The sequence below is a fragment of the Gopherus flavomarginatus genome, chromosome 1 (assembly GCF_025201925.1).
Source record: "Gopherus flavomarginatus isolate rGopFla2 chromosome 1, rGopFla2.mat.asm, whole genome shotgun sequence".
NCBI lineage: Eukaryota > Metazoa > Chordata > Testudines > Testudinidae > Gopherus > Gopherus flavomarginatus.
In genome coordinates this window covers 6,499,418-6,523,892 of record NC_066617.1, presented here as the reverse complement: position 1 = coordinate 6,523,892, position 24,475 = coordinate 6,499,418, and the positions used below count along the sequence as shown (strand labels likewise).

The 24,475-nt window shown below is 51.0% G+C and overlaps 2 protein-coding genes across 5 annotated transcripts in view; one reads left to right on the top strand and one right to left on the bottom strand.

The window, feature by feature from the left end:
- Positions 1–24,475, top strand: part of LOC127043168 (troponin T, cardiac muscle-like) — a 255,113-nt gene that overhangs the window by 72,440 nt on the left and 158,198 nt on the right. The window lies entirely within an intron of this gene.
- The window catches only part of STRIP2 (striatin interacting protein 2), a 93,779-nt gene that overhangs the window by 52,700 nt on the left and 16,604 nt on the right, over positions 1–24,475 (bottom strand). For all 4 annotated transcript variants that reach the window (XR_007772141.1, XR_007772142.1, XM_050936848.1 and 1 more), the window contains exons 3-17: positions 23,653–23,727; positions 20,890–21,024; positions 18,973–19,093; positions 18,401–18,469; positions 17,314–17,420; positions 16,792–16,919; positions 14,213–14,398; positions 13,409–13,632; positions 11,499–11,564; positions 10,285–10,348; positions 8,838–8,909; positions 8,093–8,167; positions 6,105–6,202; positions 5,274–5,400; positions 1,893–1,993 (exon numbers count right to left, since the gene is read on the bottom strand). Coding sequence is in view for 2 of the 4 variants with exons in the window: in XM_050936848.1 (XP_050792805.1) it covers positions 1,893–1,993; positions 5,274–5,400; positions 6,105–6,202; positions 8,093–8,167; positions 8,838–8,909; positions 10,285–10,348; positions 11,499–11,564; positions 13,409–13,632; positions 14,213–14,398; positions 16,792–16,919; positions 17,314–17,420; positions 18,401–18,469; positions 18,973–19,093; positions 20,890–21,024; positions 23,653–23,727 (1,648 nt within the window). In the remaining 2 variants the exon portion in view is untranslated. The remainder of the gene's footprint in view (positions 1–1,892; positions 1,994–5,273; positions 5,401–6,104; positions 6,203–8,092; positions 8,168–8,837; positions 8,910–10,284; positions 10,349–11,498; positions 11,565–13,408; positions 13,633–14,212; positions 14,399–16,791; positions 16,920–17,313; positions 17,421–18,400; positions 18,470–18,972; positions 19,094–20,889; positions 21,025–23,652; positions 23,728–24,475) is intronic.

Sequence of the window (24,475 nt, the reverse complement as noted above, 5' to 3'; positions counted from 1 at the left end):
AAATCCTTCTTACCCTATGATTCTACGATTCTTCATTACAATGACTGCAGCTGGCACAGGCAGAACTGCGCAGCTGTGACTCCCCCCCAGCCCACGCACCAAGTTGTTGGGTGCTGCTAGGAAGTCACTTGCTTTCCAAGTAGGTCACGATTTCTCAAAAGGTTTTCTTAGCGTGAGCCACGCTGAACAGTCTGTTGTGGGGATGTACCTGCCTTTTGCATCTCTGATTGACAGACTACCTCCCATCCTATTTCCAAACTCGTGACACCTTTGTCTCTCTACTCAACAGAACTTGTCAATTTCTTATTGCTCTAAAGTACATCCTGAGTGCAGTTACTAAAGACTTGTAATTTGGATCCATTAAGCCAAGACAGATTAGCTATTTATATATTTAAAAAAACCCTAGGTTAAAATAATAAGAGATCTGACTAACAAACTGATAGTGGCAAAGAAATACAGAGTGACAGCTGCAAACCTCTCTACCACCCCTTCAGGCTCTCATGCCTTAATATAAGTAGCCAATAAAGAAGAATAAATACACCTGGTGCCCCATCCCAAGACATGTACACACCTAAAATAGCTGTAGCTCTTATGCTCTTTCCTATCCCTTCATCTTTTAAATCGATCCACAGGGAACCTTTAAACAACAAGCCGACTTGCTGTCCTGATTTCCGAGTCAGTGCCCATTCAGCATGAAATCCCAAGATCAGCCAGACTTCACATAACGTGCCTGTTACAGTAAGACCACGTATAGAATTTCCACCCGCTTCCCAAAGATTGTACCCTGTTTCATTGCATGTTCAGAAACTGCTGCCCCACATTATTAACTTGTTCATTCACTTACCTGAATGAAGATTTAGACTGTCAAGTAGTGTAGGCTCAAAGCTCAAAAGTTTTGGGGGAATCTTATAAAAGCTATTACGAATAGAAACATTCTCAGGAAAAGTAAAACCGTTGGGATTTAAGCTTCCACGCACTTGCGTGACTGTAACTAATAGAGGAAAATTTGATTTTTAACGGCTCTGGGGTGAACATTATGTTTATTGTGTTTCACCCCCAATTTCTGCCCAGTCAAAAGAACTGGGTCCAAATGGAAATGCAGCACCTTTTAATGACAAGAGAATAAATGTGCTCTGCACAAACAGCTGTTTTCCAGCTTTAACCTTCTCAGATTAGAAGGGGAAAACAGATCCATTTCCTTTCCCTCTGTGTATACAAACCTATAGTACAAGACAGAGATTAGTCCATATAGCCAACCGAAGACCCATATGAAATGCTGTTACAGCTCATTGTTCTCTCATCAATAGTGTGAGTGGAACTGCACTTTGGGCGTGCTCAAATACCAAGTCCTCCAGTGAACAAACTTCCAGCTGTCCCATATCCAGAAACTAACCAGAGAGCAACAGAGACAGAACTGTGCTTCTCTGGAAGGAACTTATGCATATGTAGCCTTATTCCTCTGTTCTCCACGTAAGTGTAGGTGTGTGTGCGCGCGAGGAGGTGTGCGTGCGCGCACATCCAGACATGGGATATATAGATTTAATTAACAAGTCCAATATCTTGAATCACAGAGTAAAATACAGGCCCTCCTATTTCAAGGCACTGATAATAAGCAGCAATGGACTTCAGTGACACTTCTGTGACTATTTAAAACCAGCTGGTCAGGGTCCAGAGAGCTGAGTGATAGACACAGGAGGTGGGAAAGGCCCAGGAGATTCTGTCTACCTCATGCCTCTAACCTGCACAGGATTGTTGCCATATCGTGTGTCCTCTAAAACTCTGTCCTGCCAAGAACATGCTGCTTTGGTGACCACAAGGGGAAGATCTCCTCCACACACACACAGCCCCTACAAAGCACGGGAGGAAAAGGAACTGCTGCAAACGGGCTGTACCTGTTTTTGGCAGTGATGTAGGACATGATATTCTGGTTGAAGAACTTCAGGATCAGTGGGATGCAGTTGGCAAACACCAAGTGCTGAGACACATATTCAAACTGCAGAAAAGAGGTGAACGCACACTGTCAGGCAGTGCAGTTAAAAAAAAAAATCATCAACAAACAAAAGCCACATTTCCCAATCCAATTAAAAACCTTGCTCCATGGATTCACTGCAGCTGGCCAAACGGACCTTCTGTCCCTTGGCTCCTTCCCATATGCCCTGTGCCTGTCTCCTGTACATTTCTCCCCACAACTCTACAATTGCTGGAGCGGGAGGGATCTCATCTGCAGCTCCTGCTCTTTGGAACAGCCTCCTTCTCTCTCTGCCAAATGGTCTCTCCAGCCCTTTCCAAGTTTCAACTAAAAACCAACCCCCCTCACCTTTGTGCATGCATCTTCAGTTCTCTCCCTCTGTTAATATTTAATTCTAGAGGCTTTGGAAATATGGTTCCAATGGCTACAACCTAAAGCACAACTGATCCGTATATAGATTGCCACAAATAGAGGCATTTCTCTTCTAACCCCAATTACCCAGCAAACTCCCACTGGAAGGAACGGTTTCTTCCTTTATTTTTACACAGCACAGAACAAGCTGTCGGTGCTCAATGACTTCGGACAGTGGTGATTCGTACACAATTAATACTTAGCTCTTCTCTGCCTAGGTATTTGGTGTTTAGGCACCAGAAGCCAGTCTCTTCCCACCGGAGCACCTTGAAACACTTACAAACATTAATGAATGAAGCCTCATGTTTCTCTCTTCCCTGACAGCGTTTTACGAAGAGAGGCATTAAGGGCTTATCTACATGGGGAGATATTCCAAAATGGCCACTGCTGGTTAACTCTATGTGTGGACATGCTTATTCCAGATTAGCGTAAAACACTTTGGAAGTGGATTGAACTAATTTGGAACAAGGCCAGAACAAGAGCATCCACATATTGAATTGGTCAGAAAGAGTTAATCTGCTTTCAGTTCACACTCTATTATAGTCCAGATTGATTTCCAGGCGTAGACAAGCCCTAAGGCACACAGAAGAGGGTGACTGGCCCAGGGTCACACAGCAAGCCAAACTCAGAGTCAAACCAAGGCCAAGGTGTTTGGACTCCTGGTCCCAAATTCCTAATACAGAGTCTGGGAGCAGACACAGAAGCACTGTAAGACTGGCCGACAGGGGTCCTGTCGAGCTGGTCTCAGCTAATAGCTTAACCACGGGGAGTTCCCTTTTTTGCTCACTGAACAGAACTGTTGGTCCCTCTTTGGGTACGTCTACACTGCAGCTAGGAGTGAGCCACGCGCTAACTCAGGCAGAGCTAGTGTGCTAAAAATAGCAGTGTGGGCGTCAAAGCACGGGGAGCAGCTCGGGCTCACGGCCCAAGTCCAGGCCTGCCTGAGCCCCTGACTCTGTCCTGGGGGCCTAGCCCCAGACGCCCGGATCTATTCAGCCCACCAGTGAAAGCAGAGCCAGCTCGTGTCAGTCTGCCCAGGCTGGGAGGTATGTGCCCTCACAGTCTGCCAACAGAACCACGGGGGATGTATACAGAGAAGGCACTGGAAGCAGGAGTGGCGGAAGCACCCTAAAGTGGGGGGGGGGGCACAGGGGCCCGAACCGTGGCCCCGCGCTGTGACTCCCCCGAGGCCCTGCCCTCACACCACCCCTTCCCTCAAGACCCTATCCCTGCACTGCCTCTTCCCTCAAGGCCCTGCTCCCCTGCCACCTCTTCCTCCAAGACCTCGCCTGCTCCTCTCCACCCACTCCCCCGTCGCTCGCTCTTACGGCTGGTGAAAAGTGGGAGGGCATGGTCCTCTGTCCCCCCCGGCTGGGAGTCTCTATTGATTAGCCAAGTCCTCTCCGGCTTTTGGCCAACCGCTGGCCAGCCCAGCACACTGGTGGTCTGACAGCCCCATGTTTCCCAGAACTAGGTGACATTAGGGAGACCAGATGTCCTGATTTTATGGGTTCAATCCTGATATTTGGGGCTCTGTCTTATATAGGTGCCTATTATACCCTGTCCCAATTTTTCACACTTGCTATCTGGTCACGCTAGGTGACATGCTGTTTGCAGGAACACAGCAAGGAGCAACTCTTGCCAAAGGCCCCGGGTGAATGAAGCACCTGGCCAGAACATCATTTTACCAGTAACCTCAGAGACCCTGATATGCACACGCAGCTGGACGCAACATTTACACAAAAACGAAGAGTCACAAAACTAGAGCCACGACGTAAATCTGGTTTGTTCTGCTTGAAATGTAGTTTATTGCCCTAGCAGTCTTAGCTCTGCAATAGCAGCTGGATCGCTGGGAGGTTCCTGCTTTTTTTGCTCTGTTTTCCAGCACAGGTGACTGATGCAAAAGGCACTTTAATGTCTCACCCAGGGTTAAACAAGAAACATGATCAGAACCTAGGAGCCCCATTTCTTTGCACTACCTGCTGGATCACAGAATATCAGGGTCGGAAGGAACTCAGGAAGTCATCTAGCCCAACCCCCTGCTCAAAGCAGGACCAATCCCCAACTAAATCATCCCAGCCAGGGCTTTGTCAAGCCTGACCTTAAAAACCGCTAAGGAAGGAGATTCCACCACCTCCCTAGGTAACCCATTCCAGTGCTTCACCACCCTCCTAGTGAAATAGTGTTTCCCAATATCCAACCTAAACCTCCCCCACTGCAACTTGAGACCATTACTCATGCACCCTCATGCCATAATAAAGGGGGAAAATATGAGAACGCCCTCCAATGCTGAAGGTAGCAAGAAGCAAACACATAAGGGGTCATGAGGGTCCCACTGCAGCTGGAGATCATAAAAAGTAGCGTATGAATGTCAAATGGGCATTCGGCATGCAAAGTGGCTGCAGTACTGGGCCGAGGATACAGCTCAATGTAGTGTTTAGTCAGCCATTGTTAATAAAGGAACCTTTTAGCATGGTCACAAAACCGTTTGATCCGGTTTAGACTCAGGCTGAATCAAACTGTGTTAGGACGCAAAGGTGAAAGTCTCTAACTCTTTAGATACCTTAACTACCTGTAGGTTAGACAAGGCCTCAGCGGGGTTAGGGTTAGGCTTGTCCCCATCCCCTTCCTACTCCTGGCAGGGGGAAAGAAAAGTCTTCCCTTCAGGCTGAATACGGGTGTAGCCAAGTTTCAGCCACTGTGAAATAGTCACGCGGAGGTTTACAAGGGAACTGCAGACACAACCTTGCAGAAGTGACCCACAGGGGATACACCCTGGGGCTAAAGGTCACCACTGCAGTAGACCAGGCCGCAGTTGCTCTCCAGGCGAGGTGCCGAGGGGATCTCTTTCAGGAAACACTACCCTGAACACATCTGCCTTCTCAAAGCTCACCTGGTAGATGTGGTTGAGTTTGAAATGCTTCAGCAGCAGCAGCAGCGAGGCAGAAATGCTCTTCACAATGATCTCTTTGTGTCTGTTCACATCGACCCCCAATTTCATGCTCTGAAGAACCGTGATGCTGGTGCAGAAGGAGAAAGGGAGGGATGGATCCATGTACAAGGAGCATTACTGGGATAGGATTTTCGTTCTGACTGGTTTCTATTCATCTGCACGAGCTCTATATGAAGGGGATTCTTCACCAAACCTGCCACCCAGACAGGACCCTGTGCTTATCCCTGGGTCTCCTGCTCCCAACTCGTCCTGCCTAGGGGCACCATAGTGGGTCACAGAAGGGACTGATTACGCTGCACAAGGAAAGTCTAGGGTGGAGCTTGTTGCAGGAGTTGAAGAAAAACGAAAAGGGCTCTCCCAGAGCAGTAAAGCTTTACTCCTTGTACTGGCTGGTTTAATTCTGACATCTGGCCATTAGCAACCTTTTCTTTTCTGCTGCATTCTGGCCACAAGAGCTCTACTGAGACAGCTGAACAAGCCTGGGTCACTCCCGGGAGAGATCAACTGGGGTCACGGCCATTCATGCTAACAGAGCATGAGGACTGGTCTGGTACAGCCTGCCGCTCTGAAAGGCTCAGAGATCCAGGAAAAACCATTCACTCACATGGATCCCTTTTTCCCATGGAAACAGAAACCTGCATCTCCAAAGGGACACGTGGATTCTGCCATCCCAGAAATGGGAAATTGCTGCATTACCCACATCAGCCGGGAGACCGTGCTGCTGCTGAAACAGCCAGCACTCAGCTGCCTGTCACCCACCCACGCACTTACGGCATCTCCTCGGGCAACACGTCCGCCAGGATGTTGATGGAGTCGGTCTTGGCTTTGGAAGTGGGCGCTGCAGCCAGGAGAATCTTCAGCAAAGCAATCTGAAGAGGGAGAGGAATCCCCCCAGCCCCCAAATACATCTAGAAAAAGCAGGCACTAGAGGCCAGTGTACAAACAAACAAGGCGGAGGAGGGAACCCATTTTCGCTCGCGTGACGGGGCTGCAGCCTGGAGCCAGCGTTGGTCCCAGGTTATGTGCAGGACACACGCTGAGCTACTCATGAAACTAATGGGAGAAGCGAAGCCTACAGCAGAGCTGTAAGTAGATGTCCCACAAGGTGGGCAGTTTGACTCTGGGAATTGGGAGTGGCATACTGACCCTTTCACCGTTGGGTTGCCTGTTCGAACTCAGCCAGGTGGTGACTCATAGTGGTCACCAAGCTGTTTGTTGGCCCATCTGAAGCAAGCTGGTGGTTTGGAGTTCAGTTCCTAGCAAGACAGGGGTCCCCATCACAGACCCAACACCACACTGGCATTAACTGGAAGGGACCTCGAGACGTCACCTAGTCCAGTCCCCATGGCAGGAATAAGTATTGTCTAGACCATCCCTGACAGATGTTTGTCTAACCTGCTCTTGAAAATCTCCAACGATGGAGATTCCACAACCTCCCTAGACAATTCATCCCAGTGCTTAACCACCCTGACAGTTAGGAAGTTTTTCCTAAGGTCCAACCTAAAACCTCCCTTGCTGCAATTTAAGCCCATTGCTTCTTGTCCTATCCTCAGAGGTTAAGAAAAACATTTTTTCTCCCTTCTCCTTCTAACAACCTTTTATGTACTTGAAAACTTATGCCCCATCTTTTCCAGACTAAACAAACCCAATTTTTTCCATCTTCACTCATAAGTCATGTTTTCTAGTCCTTTAATCATTTTGGTTCTTCAATTTGTCCACATCTTTCCTGAAATGTGGGGCCCAGAACTGGACACAATACTCTAGCTGAGGCCATATCAAGTGCAGAGTAGAGCGGAAGAATGATTTCTCGTGTCCTGCTTACAACACCCCTGCCAATACATCCCAGAATGATGTTTGCTTTCTTTGCACCAGCGTTACACTGTTGACTCATATTTAGCTTGTGATCTAAATAACCCCCAGATCCCTTTCTGCAGTGCTCCTTCCTAGGCAGTCATTCCCCATTTTGTATGTGTGCAACTGATTGTTCCTTCCTAGGTGGAAGACTTTGCATTTGTCCCTATTGAATTTATTCCAATTACTTCAGACCATTTCTCCAATTTGCCCAGAACATTTTGAATTTTAATCCTGTCTTCCAAAACCCTTGCAACCCCTCCCAGCTTCATACTGCCAGCAAACATTATAAGTGTACTCTGTCTGCCATTATCTAAATCATTGATGAAGATATTAAAGAGAACCGCACCCAGAACTAAGCCCTGCGTAGGGTGACCTGATGTCCCGATTTTAAAGGGGCGGTCCCAATTTTTGTGTCTTTTTCTTGTATAGGCTCCTATTATCCCCCACCCCGTCCTGATTTTTCATGTTTGCTGTCTGGTCACCCTATCTCTGTGGGACCCCACTCAATATGCCCTTCTAGCTTGACTGTGAACCACTGATAACTACTCTCTGGGCACAATTTTCCAACCAGTTCTGCACTCACCTTATAGAAGCTCCACCTAGGTTTTATTTCCCTAGTTTGTTTATGAGAAGATCATGCGAGACAATATCAAAAGCCTTACTAAAGTTAAGATATACCACATCTACTGCCTCCCCCCACCCACAAGGCTTGTTATCCTGTGATGGTCTCAGCAGAGAGGACAAGGGTTGGGTGGGCCAATGAAGCTGAACTCCCTCTTATCCTGCAGATCGCTCCACCACGTCAGGGCTGAACCATAGTCAGAAGGAAGCCTGCACTAATGATCTGAGTCTCCAGGGTGTTCAGTCCAGCACCAGTGGTGAGCTCACGAAAAATACAGACTTACCATATACTGGGGGAGGTTGTATAACATTGCCCGATAGAGCATCTCACAGGGGGTCTCCTGAACTTCCTCCTCCCCCTGGCAGGCAGACAGATACGGAAGGAAGGAACAGAGCTGTCACTCAATCACTGAGGTATGCCACACACGTCCTCCCACCCCCACCCCGTTCGAGGTGGAGCAGCACCACATCTGTATCAGGACGCTGCCTGGCTTTTCAGCACTGCTGCTGGGACAAATACAACCTGGATCCAAGCCCAAGAATGCTGTTGCCTTAGGGAAGGGGAGGCCAATGTGTGTCCTGAGATTCAAAGCAAACCTATGGCATTTGATGACACAGCCGTCATCTTTAATGCAAACATGTAGCCTCCAATGACTACAAGTACCAGCATGCAATGCTCCACCTTGTATGACCCCACCCACTCGGCTCAAGGTGGAGCAATGCATTTTGGGACCTGTAGTCCTTGCAGTCTGTACCTGTGTATCAACGCTGGTACCTGTTTCAGAAAGAGGTTGCTCTGTTCTGTTACATGTAACTTAGACGCAGCTCACACGGTCCTAGCAAATGGAGAGAGAGGTGCCACTTTCTATACTCAACCTATTTCCATTCTACTTGGGTATCTCCACTGAAGCCCTCCGTGGAGACACACAGAACAATCAGCATGCCATGGTAACTCTCTACAATGAGACACTCCTTAGATACTGCTCCTTCAGACACACAGTCTAGCTATGGAGGGTACTGGTTCCTTACCAGTGACATGGGACACTTCTCCAGCTCCTCTTCGTTTTTGATCTGAACATCTGAGATAGAGACATACTTGTGCTGGAGAAACACAAACCAGAGAGGCAGAGTAACACCAGGACTGAAAGGGAAGGAACACGCTAGGCAATGAAAAACAGGCTGATCTCTCTCTCCTGTTCAGATAGAGTAGGGTGAGATTTACAGATCCCACCAGAAAAGATCTTCACAGAGGTGTGAGAATTCATCCCTACATGGGATACTCCTCTGGCTGTGACGTGCTTTACAAACTACCCATGCAGAAATCACTTCAACCAGTACTGAAATGCAGCATCCTCTGGAGCACAACCCAGCAAGGGCTTAACAGTGCACCACAACATCGGTGAAGAAGAAGAGACAAAGTCTGCTGCACCATCCAAATGCAACTGCAGGGCAAGCTTAGCTTGGCCAACACCAGGGTTAACAACCCTAACGCTTCGAAAAGATTCCAGGGCAGATTTAATGACTGCAAATGGTACATCCTCCAACTTCATCACTTATCTATATTGCAAGAGTAGCCAGAGGCCCCAGTCAGGGACAGACTGTTAACAGACCCAGAGGGCCGATTGAAAAGGGGTGGGTGGGGAGAGTATCCTTCTCTTTAGTTTCTTGTATCTGGTCTTCTTCAGCCAGGTGCTGGAAAGCAATATGGATGGGGCACAGGGGCTAACTTTTATTTTTCCCGATGGGTGCTGCAACCCCGCTCCACCCAAAGGCCCCGCCCCACCACTTCCTCCCATGCTCCGCCCCCACTCCACCTCTATTCATCCATGCTCCGCTCCTCCACACCTCTACCCGCCCATGCTTCACCCCTTCCCAAGATCCCCTACCCACCCACCACTTGCTGCTCTCTCCCCTCCCCCAAGTACCTCCTGCCAGCTGCCAAACAGCTGATCTGGTGGCCCCACCTAAACAGCTGCAGCTGGTGAGTGCTGAGCAACCATTTTTTTTCTGGGGGGTGCTTGAACGGGGGTATAAGTATAGGGCATGGGGGTGGGTTCAGGCTTCAGGAGTAATGGGAACTCTATTGGGGAAGCAATTCTAGCCACACAGGATGGGTTAGCGGTCCAAGGTGAGAATACCTCCACTCCCTAGTGCAACCAAGTTCAAATCCCGCCCCCCACAGGGCTGGCTCAGTCTGTCAGCCTCCCAAGGCAAGCAGATAGAGCTGCAAAGTTTGAATGCACGAGACGCTAAGCCAGACTTCCCACCTGCTCTGCGTGTGCATGGACCTTCTCTTTTGCATTGGTGATCCTGGCCAAAGATTTCCCACCCCAGAGGTGGCTGCATCCCAGTGCTGCCAGGTGTAAGAGCCAGTGGCATTCTAGCAATTCAAGATATCAGACAAGCCATCCCCTATATCAAGGTCCCACAGACCAGAACAACTGCAGATGTTTAAGGCACAGAGCCACTGCATTACCTGCTTTAGAGTCTTCACGCTTTCATGGATGGGCCGGGGCAACCCTACTAAGGTATCCGTGTCCCTGCGGGAGGGGAAGAAAGAAGAAGATCGATACAAGCCCGAAAGGAAGATCTGGAACGGACACTTTGCCTGTCAGATTTAGACCAGAAGTAAGACAGGCAGTTTGCTGTCAGACAAATGAAACCCAGATGTCCCAGGAACTCAATGTCTAAATGCCACGAACACCCACCCCCTTTCCCTCCATCTCTGCACCGCTGGAGGGGCTGATGCTCCTAGGACATGCAACAAAAGGCACAAGGTGAAATCCTGAACTCTGATACTCTGCCCTGTGACCACAGCTACACAGAAAGGGAAGGTCGGCAGCCAGCGCTTTCCAGCTCTGCTCCAAAGGGCACAGGTTTGTTCCTGACCCAGAGAGAAGAGTGCTCACTGAACCACCAACATTCCTCCCTGCAGTGTCTGGTTGTTCTCTGAAGGTCTCCCAGGCCATCCACGGCCTGCAAGATACAACTAGCTCCCAGCAATACCAGGCATCAGTGCAGGACTTGTCGGCTCCCTCCCACCTCCCCAGTCCCGCTTTCACCCTGGACCAGACTGAGCTCCAGCCGCCTTCATCACCATGCAGCGAACGCAGCTAGAATCAGCTGCAGGAGTTCCCAAGGTGGCCTCTTTCCTGGCAGACCTTCTGCGGCCGCACCAGCAGCTACCAGCCCCTTCCCACGCTGATGCCACAACATACGCAGATATTTTTCTGGATTAAGGAATCTGCACCAGCCACAACTCCCATTGCCCATCCCCCTCCCTATGCTCCCCACCTCCTGACTCTCCTCCTCCTCTCATCAAAAGGCAAATTTATAACGCAAACAATCAGATCTGTGGAATAAGACGACCCGGGCCAGCTATCACCCTGACCGCTTGGCTTGCATGAAGTGTCCGGTTCTCCAAACTGGCTCTGTTTTTCATTAGACCATAAGCTTTTTGGAGCGAGCACTGTCCATTAGAACATGGTTTTACATTGCAACGTGGCCCCGATACAGACTGAGAACGGCCATGCAGCCTCCTAAGCATTCAGCATGCCAGCTGCCTCCCGAAAGCTGAGGGCTAGCACCTCCCAGCAGCCAGCGAACATCGCAATGACGGCAGATCAGGGGACAGACTGCTTGCTGGCAAAAGCCAAACCAACTCTATTCTCCCAGATGCCCAATACTCACTGTCCGAGGGTGAATCCAATGAATTTGTTCCTACTTGCCTCCAGGAAATGCTCAATGTCCTTCTGTCTGATAAAGCGGCAGGAGAAACAACCAGGGAGAGGGGGAAAACACACACACATCCTATCAGTATCACATTTGCTTGGAAGCGAAACACCAGCCCCACAGCATGTAACATCCAACCCTGCAGTATCGCTTAGTGGAGGCGTTACTGCCACCTGGCAAACAGGTGCATTGCTCCAGCCAACTAGCCGTCAGGAGCAATAGAAACAAGATGAGCTGGACTTATTCTAAACCTCTAGAGTCATTTAACATGTGGGTATAGTTGAGAAAGCGACTCTGTAAAGCCAGCCCCTTCTTATTCAACCGCTCTGCTCCCTGCAGTCATCAGGGGCCATCTGCAGTCCACCCCATTGGCCTTCCAAGCACTACAGGCGTCGGCGAGCAAGCTGGTGCTGTTCTGCCTTGTGCATCCTTCCCTAGAACTGGTAGCTTAAGGCCATCAGGGGAATTTGTATGACCAGGAGAAGCTGTGAGAAGCGAAACGAACCCAGCTGCATTCCACATTCTAAATAAAAGTCCCGTAACTTGCAGGGTGACAGAATAACCACAGGGCTCCGCAGTATTGCAGAGACAGAGATGTCAGAGCTCCATGGGAAACAGGGTCTTGCCCATTGTAACGAGCAGTGCAGTGAACAGGCCTGGCTGCAGCTTCATCTATCCCAGCTGATCAACTTTAACCCTTGCACTGCTCCCAACCTAGAGAAGTACGTGGCCTCCTGCGTTTTAAAGTCCAGGTCAAATCCTGCCTCTACCGAAGTCAATGGCCAATCTCATGGTGACTTCAGTGGGCTCAGGATCTCAGCCACGAAGCGTAACACAACTCATGGATCAGTATCAGATCCAGTATCGTTACAGAAACTCATTTCCCCAATACTAAGTTCCCCTTACTGTTACTCACACCTTCTTGTCAACTGTTTGAAATGGGCCACCCTCATTACCACTACAAAAGTCATTCTTCCTCCCTCAGTATCCTACTGTTAATTGAATTGTCTCGTTAGCCTGAGCCACCACTTGGTAAGGCAACTCCCATCTTTTCATGTACTATGTATATATACCTGCTACTGTATTTTCTACTCCATGCATCTGATGAAGTGGGTTCTAGCCCACGAAAGCTTATGCCCAAATAAATTTGTTAGTCTCTAAGGTGCCACAAGGACTCCTCGTTGTTTTTGCTGATACAGACTAACACGGCTACCCCTCTGAGCTCTAGAGAGAGACATGTCCCCCACTCCTAAGGTGACCAGACAGCAAGTGTGAAAAATAGGGACGGGGGTGGGGATAATAGGAGCCTATATTAAAAAAAATAAAAAAAGACCCCCAAAATTGGGACTGTCCCTATAAAATTGGGACATCTAGTCTCCCTACCCACCCCAGACCTACAGTGGAGGTTCTCTGAGCTCCCAGATCAGAGTGAAGCCACTGGAGGACGCTCACCATCCAGGCAGGTAAAAGACTCGCTACGTAACTGGCGAGAGGTGATTTCATTGAACAGCTCTCAAGGCTAGTTCCCTAAAGCCACAACTGGGGAAGTACTCAGCTATCAATACTGGCTAGTAACGCTGACCTTCATCCCCGATCTGTAAGAAGGACATGGAGTACTACAGAAGAACCAACCCTACTTCCTGCAACACCTGGGATTTCCACAGTGGCCGGCTTCCCACCCCACTATGGATCTGATTTGATGTTACTTGGCTTGTAAAGTTTTGGGAGATCCCAGCCAAAGGTGGTATAAGACAGGCAACGTAGGGAAAACAGTGAAGTCTTTTCAGGCAAGCATTCCACCCATGACTCAGTGCAACATAAGGGGAGTTGGGGCAGGGGTGAGCGGCAATGAAATGAGATGGCTATACCTGACTTTGGGAGCCCATGGAAGCCCTTTGGGGAAGGACACCCGCTCAATGGGTGGACGCTGAGCTGGCCCAGCCTGGACGATCGCATCCCGCTCCATCAGGTCCAGCTCCCCCTCAATCCCGCTGTCTACGTCATCATTTTCCTCTTCATCCACTCCAGCCTCATCGTTCTTGAAAGGGTCCCTCTCGTTATAGATGTCCAGGCTGTCTTGCTTCACCAGGGGCTGTCACACGTGGAAACAGAGGAGAAATCAGTGGGTAGGAGGAAGGATCTTACCAACCCTCAGGCTCCACTTCCCTAGGGGTCAGGAAGCTGCATGGGCTAAATACTGAAGTTTCTCTTGAGAGAGGACGTCCATCATTTGGCCTCGTCTCTTTATTTGGCATCTCAGCCTAGACGAAGCAACCTTCAAAGTGGAGCCCCCGGCTGCTGGATTTGCTGCCCGCCCCGGAGGGGGCAGGATACCTTCCAGCACTTCCTTTGAATCCAATTATTTTCCTGCAAACTATGGAACCGCTGAGCATAATGCATGAGCTGAACTGGAGGAGAGCCCTGGTTTGCGGTCAGTAGTTCAGTACGTTGTGCTTCGCTCCTCGTACTGGGGATCAGACGTCTGGGATGCGCTCTCCTTTTCTTAATGAGAGATCAAACACGCCATCTCCAGGACATGACTAGCAAACACCCCCGCCCCGCTGGGAATCGAGCAAAGAGAAGGGCGCTACTGAACCTGTCGGACGGAAGTTCCCTTCTGGAGAAATGCCACGCCACGCGCTGCCTCCCAGAGCGGCCTCGCTAGCTCTTACCCGCCTGCTCCGGTGCCCGCGTTTCGACGACTGCTGGTCCAGGAGTTCGATGGTGTAGGTGGGAGGTGATGCAGCCCGCATGCGGCGCACGACTTGGATGCTGTCCTCTGGGAGAGGTGGCAGGCCCAGCTCCTCCCGCGTCTTCGTTTTCATGGCCTGGAGGGCCTCGAATCCCCCCAGGGTGAACTGCGGGCCGGCAGGCCAGGCGTAGAAGAGAAAGAAGGGAAAATGAGCCGTTCCTCACACTCCCCCAGAAACCAGCAGGGACATTCTCAGCACAGCTCAGTCTGGCCTCTGAGGCCGCTTCCCGCGCAAGCGCAGCTACACTGCTATTTACACCTGCCCTGGCGTAAGGACGCCTACTTCCAGCGTGTGCGGAAATACAGGGGAAATCACGCCCCCAGCTCGCAGTCTAGACGTAGCATCACCTCCTCTTGTGCTACCCTCAATGATTCTCTTCTCTCTTTGGGGTTTGCACCCCGCAAATACCTGGAGGCTTGTGCCCACCCTTAACTGTCGTGACTAGAGCTTCCCTCTCCTAGGAAGATCATCTAGGTGCAGCCACGCAAGATGAGGACTATTTCCTCCTGGCTCCAAAGCCAGAGCTCACAGCAGGGCCTTTTTCATTTCCCTATCAAGCTGCAAATCCACCATCATCCCCAGTGATCTTCCAACACCGCTGGAGGAAACTCTCTGGTCAGCGTTATACAGCCCAGACTGGCTGATCTTAACGGTCCTTTCTGGGCCTAGAAAATCAAATATGAGCATTTCTGCTTCACAGGCATTTTCCTCTCAGTTAATTATGGGTGTTTCCAAATTACTTTCCCACGGACCTTTTTTCACATTATAAGAACATACATAAGAACGGCCGTACCGGGTCAGACCAAAGGTCCATCCAGCCCAGTATCTGTCTACCGACAGTGGCCAATGCCAGGTGTCCCACAGGGTGTGAACCTAACAGGCAATGATCAAGTGATCTCTCTCCTGCCATCCATCTCCATCCTCTAACAAACAGAGGCTAGGGACACCATTCCTTACCCATCCTGGCTAATAGCCATTAATGGACTTAACCTCCATGAATTTATCCAGTTTTCTTTTAAACGCTGTTATAGTCCTAGCCTTCACAACCTCCTCAGGCAAGGAGTTCCACAAGTGCCCCAGAGGGTGTGAACCTAACAGGCAATGATCAAGTGATCTCTCTCCTGCCATCCATCTCCATCCTCTGACAAACAGAGGCTAGAGACACCATTCCTTACCCATCCTGGATAAGAGCCATTAATGGACTTAACCTTGAGGAATTTATTCAGTTCTCTTTTAAACACTGTTATAGTCCCAGCCTTCACAACCTCCTCAGGTAAGGAGTTCCACAAGTTGACTGTGCGCTGCATGAGAACTTCCTTTTATTTGTTTTAAACCTGCTGCCCATTAATTTCATTTGGTGACCCCTAGTTCTTGTATTATGGGAATAAGTAAATAACTTTTCCTTATCCACTTTCTCCACATCACTCATGATTTTATAGACACCTCTACTTCAATATAATGCTGCCCTCAGGAGCCAAAAAATCTTATGTAAGTGAAACCGCGTTATATTGAACTTGCTTTTATAGTGAACTCCACTGGAGTGTGCAGCCCTGCCTCCCGGAGCACTGCTTTACCGCATTATATCCAAATTCGTCTTATATCCGGTCACGTTATATCGAGGTAGAGGTGTACCTCTATCATATCCCCCCTTAGTCTCCTCTTTTCCAAGCTGAAAAGTCCTAGCCTCTTTAATCTCTCCTCATATGGGACCTGTTCCAAACCCCTAATCATTTTAGTTGCTCTTCTCTGAACCTTTTCTAGTGCCAGTATATCTTTTTTGAGATTCAATTTCATGTTATTTCTCATCCAGATTTCTAGATGCTGTGTTGCCTCCAGCCTCCCCAGAATTTCCATATCCTTTTGGGTAACATGTCACTTACTCCCTCTTCCAGATATTTATGGATGATATTTAATGAGCCTGGACCTAACACAAACCCCTGTGGTACCCCACTCCTACAATCTTCTCCAGCCCATATTTAAATCTCACAAAAAATCTTGCATGTCTGATTCTTTGACCAGTTTGCATTTCAAATTGTCCCCAAGCCAAACTGAATTTTTCAAGTAAGATTTCCTGAGACGCTATGACAAATGCTTCGCTAAGCTCCAAATGTCACAGCCGGCGCATCCCTTCATCCAGTGACTCCAGTGAACTTTATACTTTATAAACTCCCAATGCAGCCAGTTGCTCATGGGCCTGTGGCGTGCTAGGCAAACACAGATCCTTCTTGCTCAGAAGTTTCTGTGTTACAAAAGCTGGTGGTGAAAGTAACTCAAACCAGGAGATCCCCTCAGAGCAGTGCAAGTTGCTTTCTCTTGTATCTTGTCTAGTGCCTTTTTCAATCCAGCATTAAATGCATTTTAAGTGACAATGAGACTTTGATGCTGGGACGTCTACAAGGCTGAATTAATTAGCAAAAAGAGCCCAGGTGGCGGCCGCCCAATATACAAGTCCCTCCCCAATTCAGGAGATTCTTGGAAAGCAAAAAGATCGAACTCACCAGAAGCACCTTCCACAGCAGGAGCAGGACCTTCTTCATGGGGAAGTGGGGGGCGTGCCCACTGCAGAACTTGGCCACCATGGTGAAGAGCAACAGAGCAAACGGTTCTTCGCTGTGCACAGGAAAACCTGCGAGAGAGGGGACCGAAACAAAACAAGCTTGGAATAAAGAGAAGCTCCCCCGTCCCCCACGCTCTCGCCACTGGAGTGAGTTTATTAGCATGTCGTGCAGGTCCTGTCAGGGACTCTATTCGCCGACGTGCTGACAGTAACTAGCCCCCAACAATCCCCCCTACCCACCACTAGAGTCTCCACAGTCTTTGCCCAAACTTGGTTTGACCTCGGGCTGGTGGAATAAGGGGGATCCCACTATATTTGCTGGTGGTTTGTTCCCTCTGGTTTTACAGCTACTGCTCCGAGGCCTTCAGAGCATGGGACGGTGGAGCGGGCTGCACCTCCCCACCCTCCAGACATGGCTGTGCGTGAGAGAGAAACTGCGCTTCAGAGGGCAGCAGCTACTCACTCAGCTCTGTCCTGAAGGTCTCCCGGGAGCTCTTCCACTCGTGCAGGTCAGCCTCCGCCTCCACACGGATGTTCTCCACCATCAGGTACATGACACTCAGCAGCACCCTGGAGAGAAGGTGTCACGACAGGCAGGTCGCATGGCCACCCACGGTGCATTTCCTCTACAGGTCGCCCCTGCCTGTAGGATTTGGGGGGAAATCCCAGACTCTCCATCCTGCCCCTTCCACTACTAAGGCAGGTCCAGGAGGAGGAGAGAAAGTCTGGGGTTTTCCTGGAACAAGCCAGTGACCTTCGCTCTGCCCATCCAGCCAGGCAGCAGTCGAGCAGGCAGGCCCTCCATTACAATCCCGACTGTTCCACAATCTGCCCCCCTGTGCCAGAACCTGCAGGTCTCTAAAGCTGGACCTTCCATCCCGCTGCACTGCAACTGCTCGGGGTGCAACTGGCAGACGCTCGTGGGACCCGCCGCGTTAGGGTGATGCCCTGGAACGATCTCACGGGGCCAGCAAGGGGATAGAAAGGACAACTAAAACATACGGCATTTTCTCAGCTGAGATACTGCTTTTCCCTTAGATGATGGGTTTACCCGCCTGTTCCTGACCCCCCTCAGTTTGATCATGTCTCCCCAGTTATTCCTTCAGACACAACATATCCAGGCAACCCTCCCCACAGCAAAGGGCTTGCTACAGTCTTCTGAGGAGTCCATCAATGCCCCTCCAAGTTCAGAGAGGGAGTAGGGGCCATAAGACAACTGAAGGTTTCATCCCTTTCCTCCCAGGAGCTGAACATGCCGCTGCAGTAGCAATGCCAGACTCCACCGGCCCAGAGAGCTGAAAGCACTTGCCTCTCTCTGCAGGGCAGCTGCCACGGGGTCACCAGACACCCTCGCTGAACTTAGCCTGAAGAGCTCTGAAGCTTAAAGAAGCCGCCTGGTGATTTCCCTGGCGCCTTGGCCAAGGCAGTGGACAGACGGGCTGGGTGTGCCCACTGACCTGACAGCTCTTTCCCATCTCACGTCCCGCTCCAGGGCGGACGGACAGGTTCTAGAGTGGAGGACAAGGGGGGGCGGGGAAAGGACAGGTTACCTGAGCTCTGTGCTATCCGCTAAGGAGATGGCTGGTTTCCTCAGGGCACTGCTGCAAGCCTGGCTGTTGCTGCAGTGAAGAAAGAGGTGGACAGGAGTTCGCGGTCAAACCTCCAGTCAGTCAGTGGCTGCTCAGGATGGAGAGAGACTCCACCACTCAGACCAGACAAGGCCACATTTAGGGCCCATTTACACTATGAATAGCCACAGAATCACAAAAGAGTAGGACTGGAAGTGACCTCGAGAGGTCATCTAGTCCAGTCCCCTGCTCTCAAGGCGGGACTACGTGATAACTAGACCATCCCTGAGAGGCGTTTGTCTAACTTGTTCTGAAAACCTTCCAATGATGGAGATTCCGCAACCACCCCTAAATTGTCCTTTCTACACTAAACCCCCCCTCTCTCTCTCACAGAGAGAATTGCTCTGGTGATTAGACCACCTTTGTCCCACCCCGCCTCCCCACCAAAACTCCAGTTATGGTCATTAGCAAGTAGCCGAAACCACAGAGGGACATTCCGCGGATGGATGCATTACAAAGACAAGAGCAGATCAGACAACGCTAAACCCTCTCACTCCATCTCCATGTTCAGAAGCTCCAGGAAGGCTGAGAAAGTCCCCATCTCGTACAACAGGAAGTTATTGTGCCGAGACCAATGCAGGACCTCCGCTTCCACGTCACACTCGCCAAATACACCTGGGGGAACAGAGAGGCCGATGGAGCAAACTGTGTGAAGTAAGGTGAAGTCAGTGCTGGTGAAAGGTACCGGACTGGAGTACGGCGAACAGGTGCAGCAACCGTGCAAGCTTCCTCCATCCTGATACGGAGGGACCACTTATCGGAGTGAGAGGGGAGTTTGGGCTCAGTCCCCATTCCACCTCTGGCTTCTCTCCAATTCTGGAGCCAACATGCTCAGGGTCTAACTGATCACCACATGCAGGGTCGGGAGGGAATTTCCCCCCAAGTGAGACTGGCCTTGGGGGTGGGAGTGTTCGACTTTCTCTGCAGCAGCGGGTGCGGGTTGCTTGCCAGAATCATCTGGGTCTGACTCATGAAATCAATTCCCTGCCATTGCAGGGCCTTGGGCACCAGCGCACCTCGGTTCCTCCTGCTCGCCACTTGTGGCGCACTCTAATTTAGTCTCCGGAGGGCTGTAATACCTTGGTTTGGGCTTCACTTGTTGAGTTTGGTGCCAGGGTGCTGGCTGGCGCTGGTGCCCTGTATAATGGGAGAGGTCAGACTACATGATCTGGTCCCTTCCGAGCTTAAATTCTGTATCTCTAATGGTGCCTAACGTGGTGACGGCCTTTCTGATTGACAACAATCCACCAGGAACTGCATTGAGAACCAACCGCTCACCCCACCCTGTCCACCTTCACCAGATGGCTGATTTTAAATAACCACACAACAATACATCTGTGTGCACGAAGAGCCAACGCCCAGTCAAAGAAACCTTCCTCAACAGGGGGCAAACACCTCCAGTTTCCATTTGGTCTAAGGTAGGTCATGATTTGGGGGGAGGGGAAGAGAAATTGACTCAGAAAGTGAGGGTCTCTTGGTGCCGAAGATCAGACTGACAATATCCAGTTACCTCCTGGCTGACCTGCACAACATGAAAACAGAAGAGGAAGGACAGAAGGAAACACAGGAAGGAAGGGGAGAGAGAGAAGCCAAGTGTGGGGGAAAGGGAGATGCTTAGCAAGGACCCACCCAGCTGGGCAATGAAGGACCCTGCTGTAAATCATGATCATAAAGGGTCTCCTATGGGACTCTTTTCAAGCAGCCTGCAGATGATAACTTAGTCCCTGCCGACCTGGGCTGGATTTATTCCAGCAACCTCCACACTAGGCATTTCTAATGCCCCATTGCTGCAGAACCTAGGTGCCAAGTACCTGGCTGTATCCAGACCTAGAGATTAAAGTCTTCAGTTTCTATTCCCAAGCCCATGAACCAGTCAGTCTCCTAAGAGAGTCATTTCTTAACATTTCTTGACATTAGCCCTGCGTCTGGATGCACAACAGCCTTCGGCCGGCACTAACCTACCAAGGTGACAGGTAATGCTGAAGTGCTGTAAGGGCCGGTGTAAATGAAGATGCCATTTGCATCCAGCAGGGGTGAAATCTACCCCGCGTTAGCCTGCCGCACGCTAAGTGTCCGCTTGGCCCTTGCTGTCATGAACTCCCAGTTTCCTAGTGTGCTTTGATCCACTCCCATTTCAATGCGGGACAGATCAAAGCACACGTAGGACCTTTTAGCATCCAGTAGCCGGGTCCACACGGACACAGCGCGTGGCAGGCAAGCACCAGGCAGATTTACACCCCAACTTGACGAGAACTAAGCGTTTAGACAATGCAGGGCTTTGAGAGTCGACCCGTAGAGCAGTGGAGGAGAAAACAGTTCCTCCTGGCCTTAGGAACAACCAACCTTTCCGAGTAAACCCACAGTGCATATGCCACCTGGCGCGGTGCCGTCTGCTGGGCCCAGGCAGTTACCTTGTGCCAAATAAAGGACTGCTCGTGCTGCTTTCAGTCTCTTGTCCCTGTTGACCACCTCCAGCCCGTCCAGCAACCGCATCACATAGGCCTTCTGCTGCGCTAGGTCCAGCTCCGGCCATCTCTTGCCCTGCACTGGAAACGAGAGGACGATGAGCCAAGATCTTGGCCCCCCAATGGGCTGGTCCCTTCACGGAGCCCGTTCCAGCCTCTCTCAGATACTACAGGGATGGGTGTCGAAGCAGGTGGAAGAAAGCCAAGTGGAATAGTGGCCAGTATCACTGGCGTGCTGGAGACGCACACGGACTTTTCTGAGCACTGGAGCAGTTCCCAGCACCCTCCTTCAGATGGATGATGTCGTCAAGGAGGCCACTCATCTGGTTTTAAGCCAGACAGTCCACTTTTGTCCCCCGTCCGGTACAGAGACTAAACCAGAGTCTGGTATCACGGTTGGGGGACACCATTTTGAAGGGCATGCCACTCCACCTCCCCGTGGGCATGACCTCGCATGCACCGTGTGTGGGTGGTTATGCTGACGGAACGGCACACTCTTCAAAATGGCTTCTTCTGGGCAGAGCCACCTCATGCACAGTGTGTGTGTGAGGTCACGCCAGCAGGGGCAGGCCCACGCCGGTCCCAGAAGTACCGGCATGTCCGATGTTCTGGGGATGCGGCAGCGGCCACCCTACATGTTGTTCCTGTTGGACACAGCCAACTCATGGGACACTGGGAAATAGCCCAGCAGGCTGAGTCAGCCATCGCTCTCGTGATCCCTTCCTTCCCCCGTCGTGTAGGGAAACCAAGGCTGCAGGAACGCCCGCTGCAAAGCACACATGTATGTCACAGAACCTGTCAGCTTCATCTCAACAAACTCCCGCCCAGACAAGCCTTCCGCAGGCAGCAGCGGTTCTGGGTTTCAAGCATTAGCACGCGCTCAGTCACTAGCCAGTAGGGAAGCGCTAGTAATGCGCGTCAGGCTTCTGTTCCCAACTGCCTCCAACTCATTGAGTAACAGTGGGCAATTCGCTCGTTAGGTTCCCCCGCTCTGCGAAACAAGGATGATACAGACCCACGTCAGCGGGGGAGCGGTGAGAATTCATGTCTGAAGAACAAGGGGATCCTTAGAGGCGCTGGGATCTTCTGTAGAGGCAAAGATGCTGGGACGCTCCTCACGGACAAGAGCAGCGCACGCTTCTCTTTGTTTAGTCTGCTCTGTTGCAACCTTCCGTACTTATATCCCCCTGTTACCACAGTACCTGAGCACCTGGCAATCTTTAGTGCGGCCGTTCTCCAGCTTATTTGATCGGGCCCCTCTGTGTGTCTGGAGTCATTCAGGGGTGATTCGTCGATATCACTTTTTACAGCCAACTTGGCCCCCTTTACTTCTGCGCTGCTGCTGCCACCCCGAGGCCGACAGCCGGAGCCGTGCCCCAGTGAGCAATCATGGGGGGGGCAGAAAGCCCCCAGGTGGTGGGGCTTCGGCTCTCCCCTTTATCCCTGCCTCCAAGGTGTGCATGGCCGTTCTGCACAAACCCCAGCCACTCAGGACTGACCGCACACAGCTCACGCCTCCTTTGACACACTCCTGCCCCTCTAAAAGTCAGAGCTGGGCCGAGGTAACAGCTGGCTGGGAAGCTGCTGACCCTCCATCTGCCCTGGGCAGGGGGGCTTGGGACACAGGCCAGGGGCTGCTCTGGGGCTCCCCACCCCAGGCAGCTGAGGGTCTGCAGCTCCCCACAGCTCCATGGGCTGCTCTTACCTGGGCGGGGCCTTGGGGGGGAAAAGAGGGGCAGGGCCCATGGTGAAAAGTGGATAGCCATGGCCCCTTGCCCCCTCCTCACCCGTTCCGGCGCTCCTGCCACCACCCACAGTTGTTGTGATAGGTTATCGTTAAGGCTGTGCATTTGTCACACCAGGCACAGATTCGGGGACTTTCCGTGACTTTTGCAGCAGCCAATGCGGCTGGCTAAGGGGCCACCTGAACACTCTGGCAGCCCCTGGGCCAGCTGAAGCAGCTTGGGTGTGTTGGGAGGATGGGGGGGGACTCAGGTCTGGGGTGCAGCGCTTATCTTGGGGGAGGGGAGGCGCCCTGGAAGCGGCCAGCATGACCCTGCAACTCCTGACCTAGGTGAAGGGTCCCTGCTTGCAGGCACTGCCCCTGCAGCTCCCATTGGGTACAGCTCTCATCCAATGGGAGCTGTGCATGGAGCCCCACACCGGCCTTGGCCTCCCTCTAGGAGATGCAGGGACACGCGGAGCCAGCCGGGGTCCCAGGCAGCGTGTTGCTGCCCACCCTCCCCACCCCAGCACCAGTGGGGGTCCCCGGCCCCTCCCCCAGCACCAGTGGGGGTCCCCGGCCCAAGGATTAGTTTGGGTAGATAGTACAAATCATGGGCAGGTCACGGGCCGTGAAGTTTTGTTTACTGCCCATGACCTGTCCATGACTTTTAGTAAAAATACCCATGACTAAAACGCAGCCTTAGTTATTGTGACATCTGATGATCTTCTGTTGACTCCTTCCAGCTGGGCTCACAGGGAAAGTAATTTTATAGGCCCAATTCTCACAACCCCAACTCAAACCCTGAGTTAAAGGTGCAATATACGGATCCAGCCCTGCAAAACTGAACTGGCACGAGAAGCACCTCTCCCGTCTGGCAGTCCCGCTGAGGTCCCTTCACCCAGGTAAGGGCTCCTCATCAGGCCAGGTTTGCAGGGTTGGGACCCGTCTCGCCACATGAGATGCAGTAGTCCGGACTGGGATACCTTGAGTTTGAAAATCCTCTTCGAAGCACTTTCTGTTGATGGTGAATTCCGGCTCCTCTGTGTAGCTGTACAGTTCTATTGGGGAAGACACAAAAAAAAGGCTTGAAAGCAGGGCTTAGCAATTAGAGACAGAGCCCCCCACTTACCAGTTCCAGTGCCTGAGTTCTCAAAAGGGCACCTCGGGGCCGATCAACTCATTTGAGCAAACACATGGGAACTAGATGCCTAAATTAACTAGATTAGGGCAGCGTGGCCTAGTGGAAAGCACTGGACTGAGACTCAGGAGACCCTAGATTCTATTGCAAGCTCTGCTCCTGGCCTGTGGGTGACCTTACGCATGTCATGTCCCCACTCTGAGCCTCAGTTTCCCCATCTGTAACATGTAGATAATGATCCTGACCTCCTCTATAAAGCACTTTGAGATCCATGGATGAAAACTGCTATATAAGAGCAAGGTATTAATTATTATTAACAGGTTTTTCTACCACCACCAAGTTCCTCACAAGAATTAATTAACTACACCCCTGTGGGTAAGGAAGTATTATCCCCATTTTACAGATGGGAAATGGAAGGACAGAAATGTGCCTTTCTCCAAGGAGACAGTCTGTGGAAGAACCAGGAACGGACTCCAGATCTCCCGATTCTCAGGCCAGTTCCTTAATTACACGCGCATTCTTCCTCTCTCACTTAGGTGCCCAAGTTTAAAAATCATGCTCACAGTGTAAATGAAAAAAATGCAGCCAGGGTGAGGATGAGACATGATGGGTGGGTTTAGGTAGCTCTGACTGAGTCTGGAATATACTTTGTTCACTTTAATGTCACA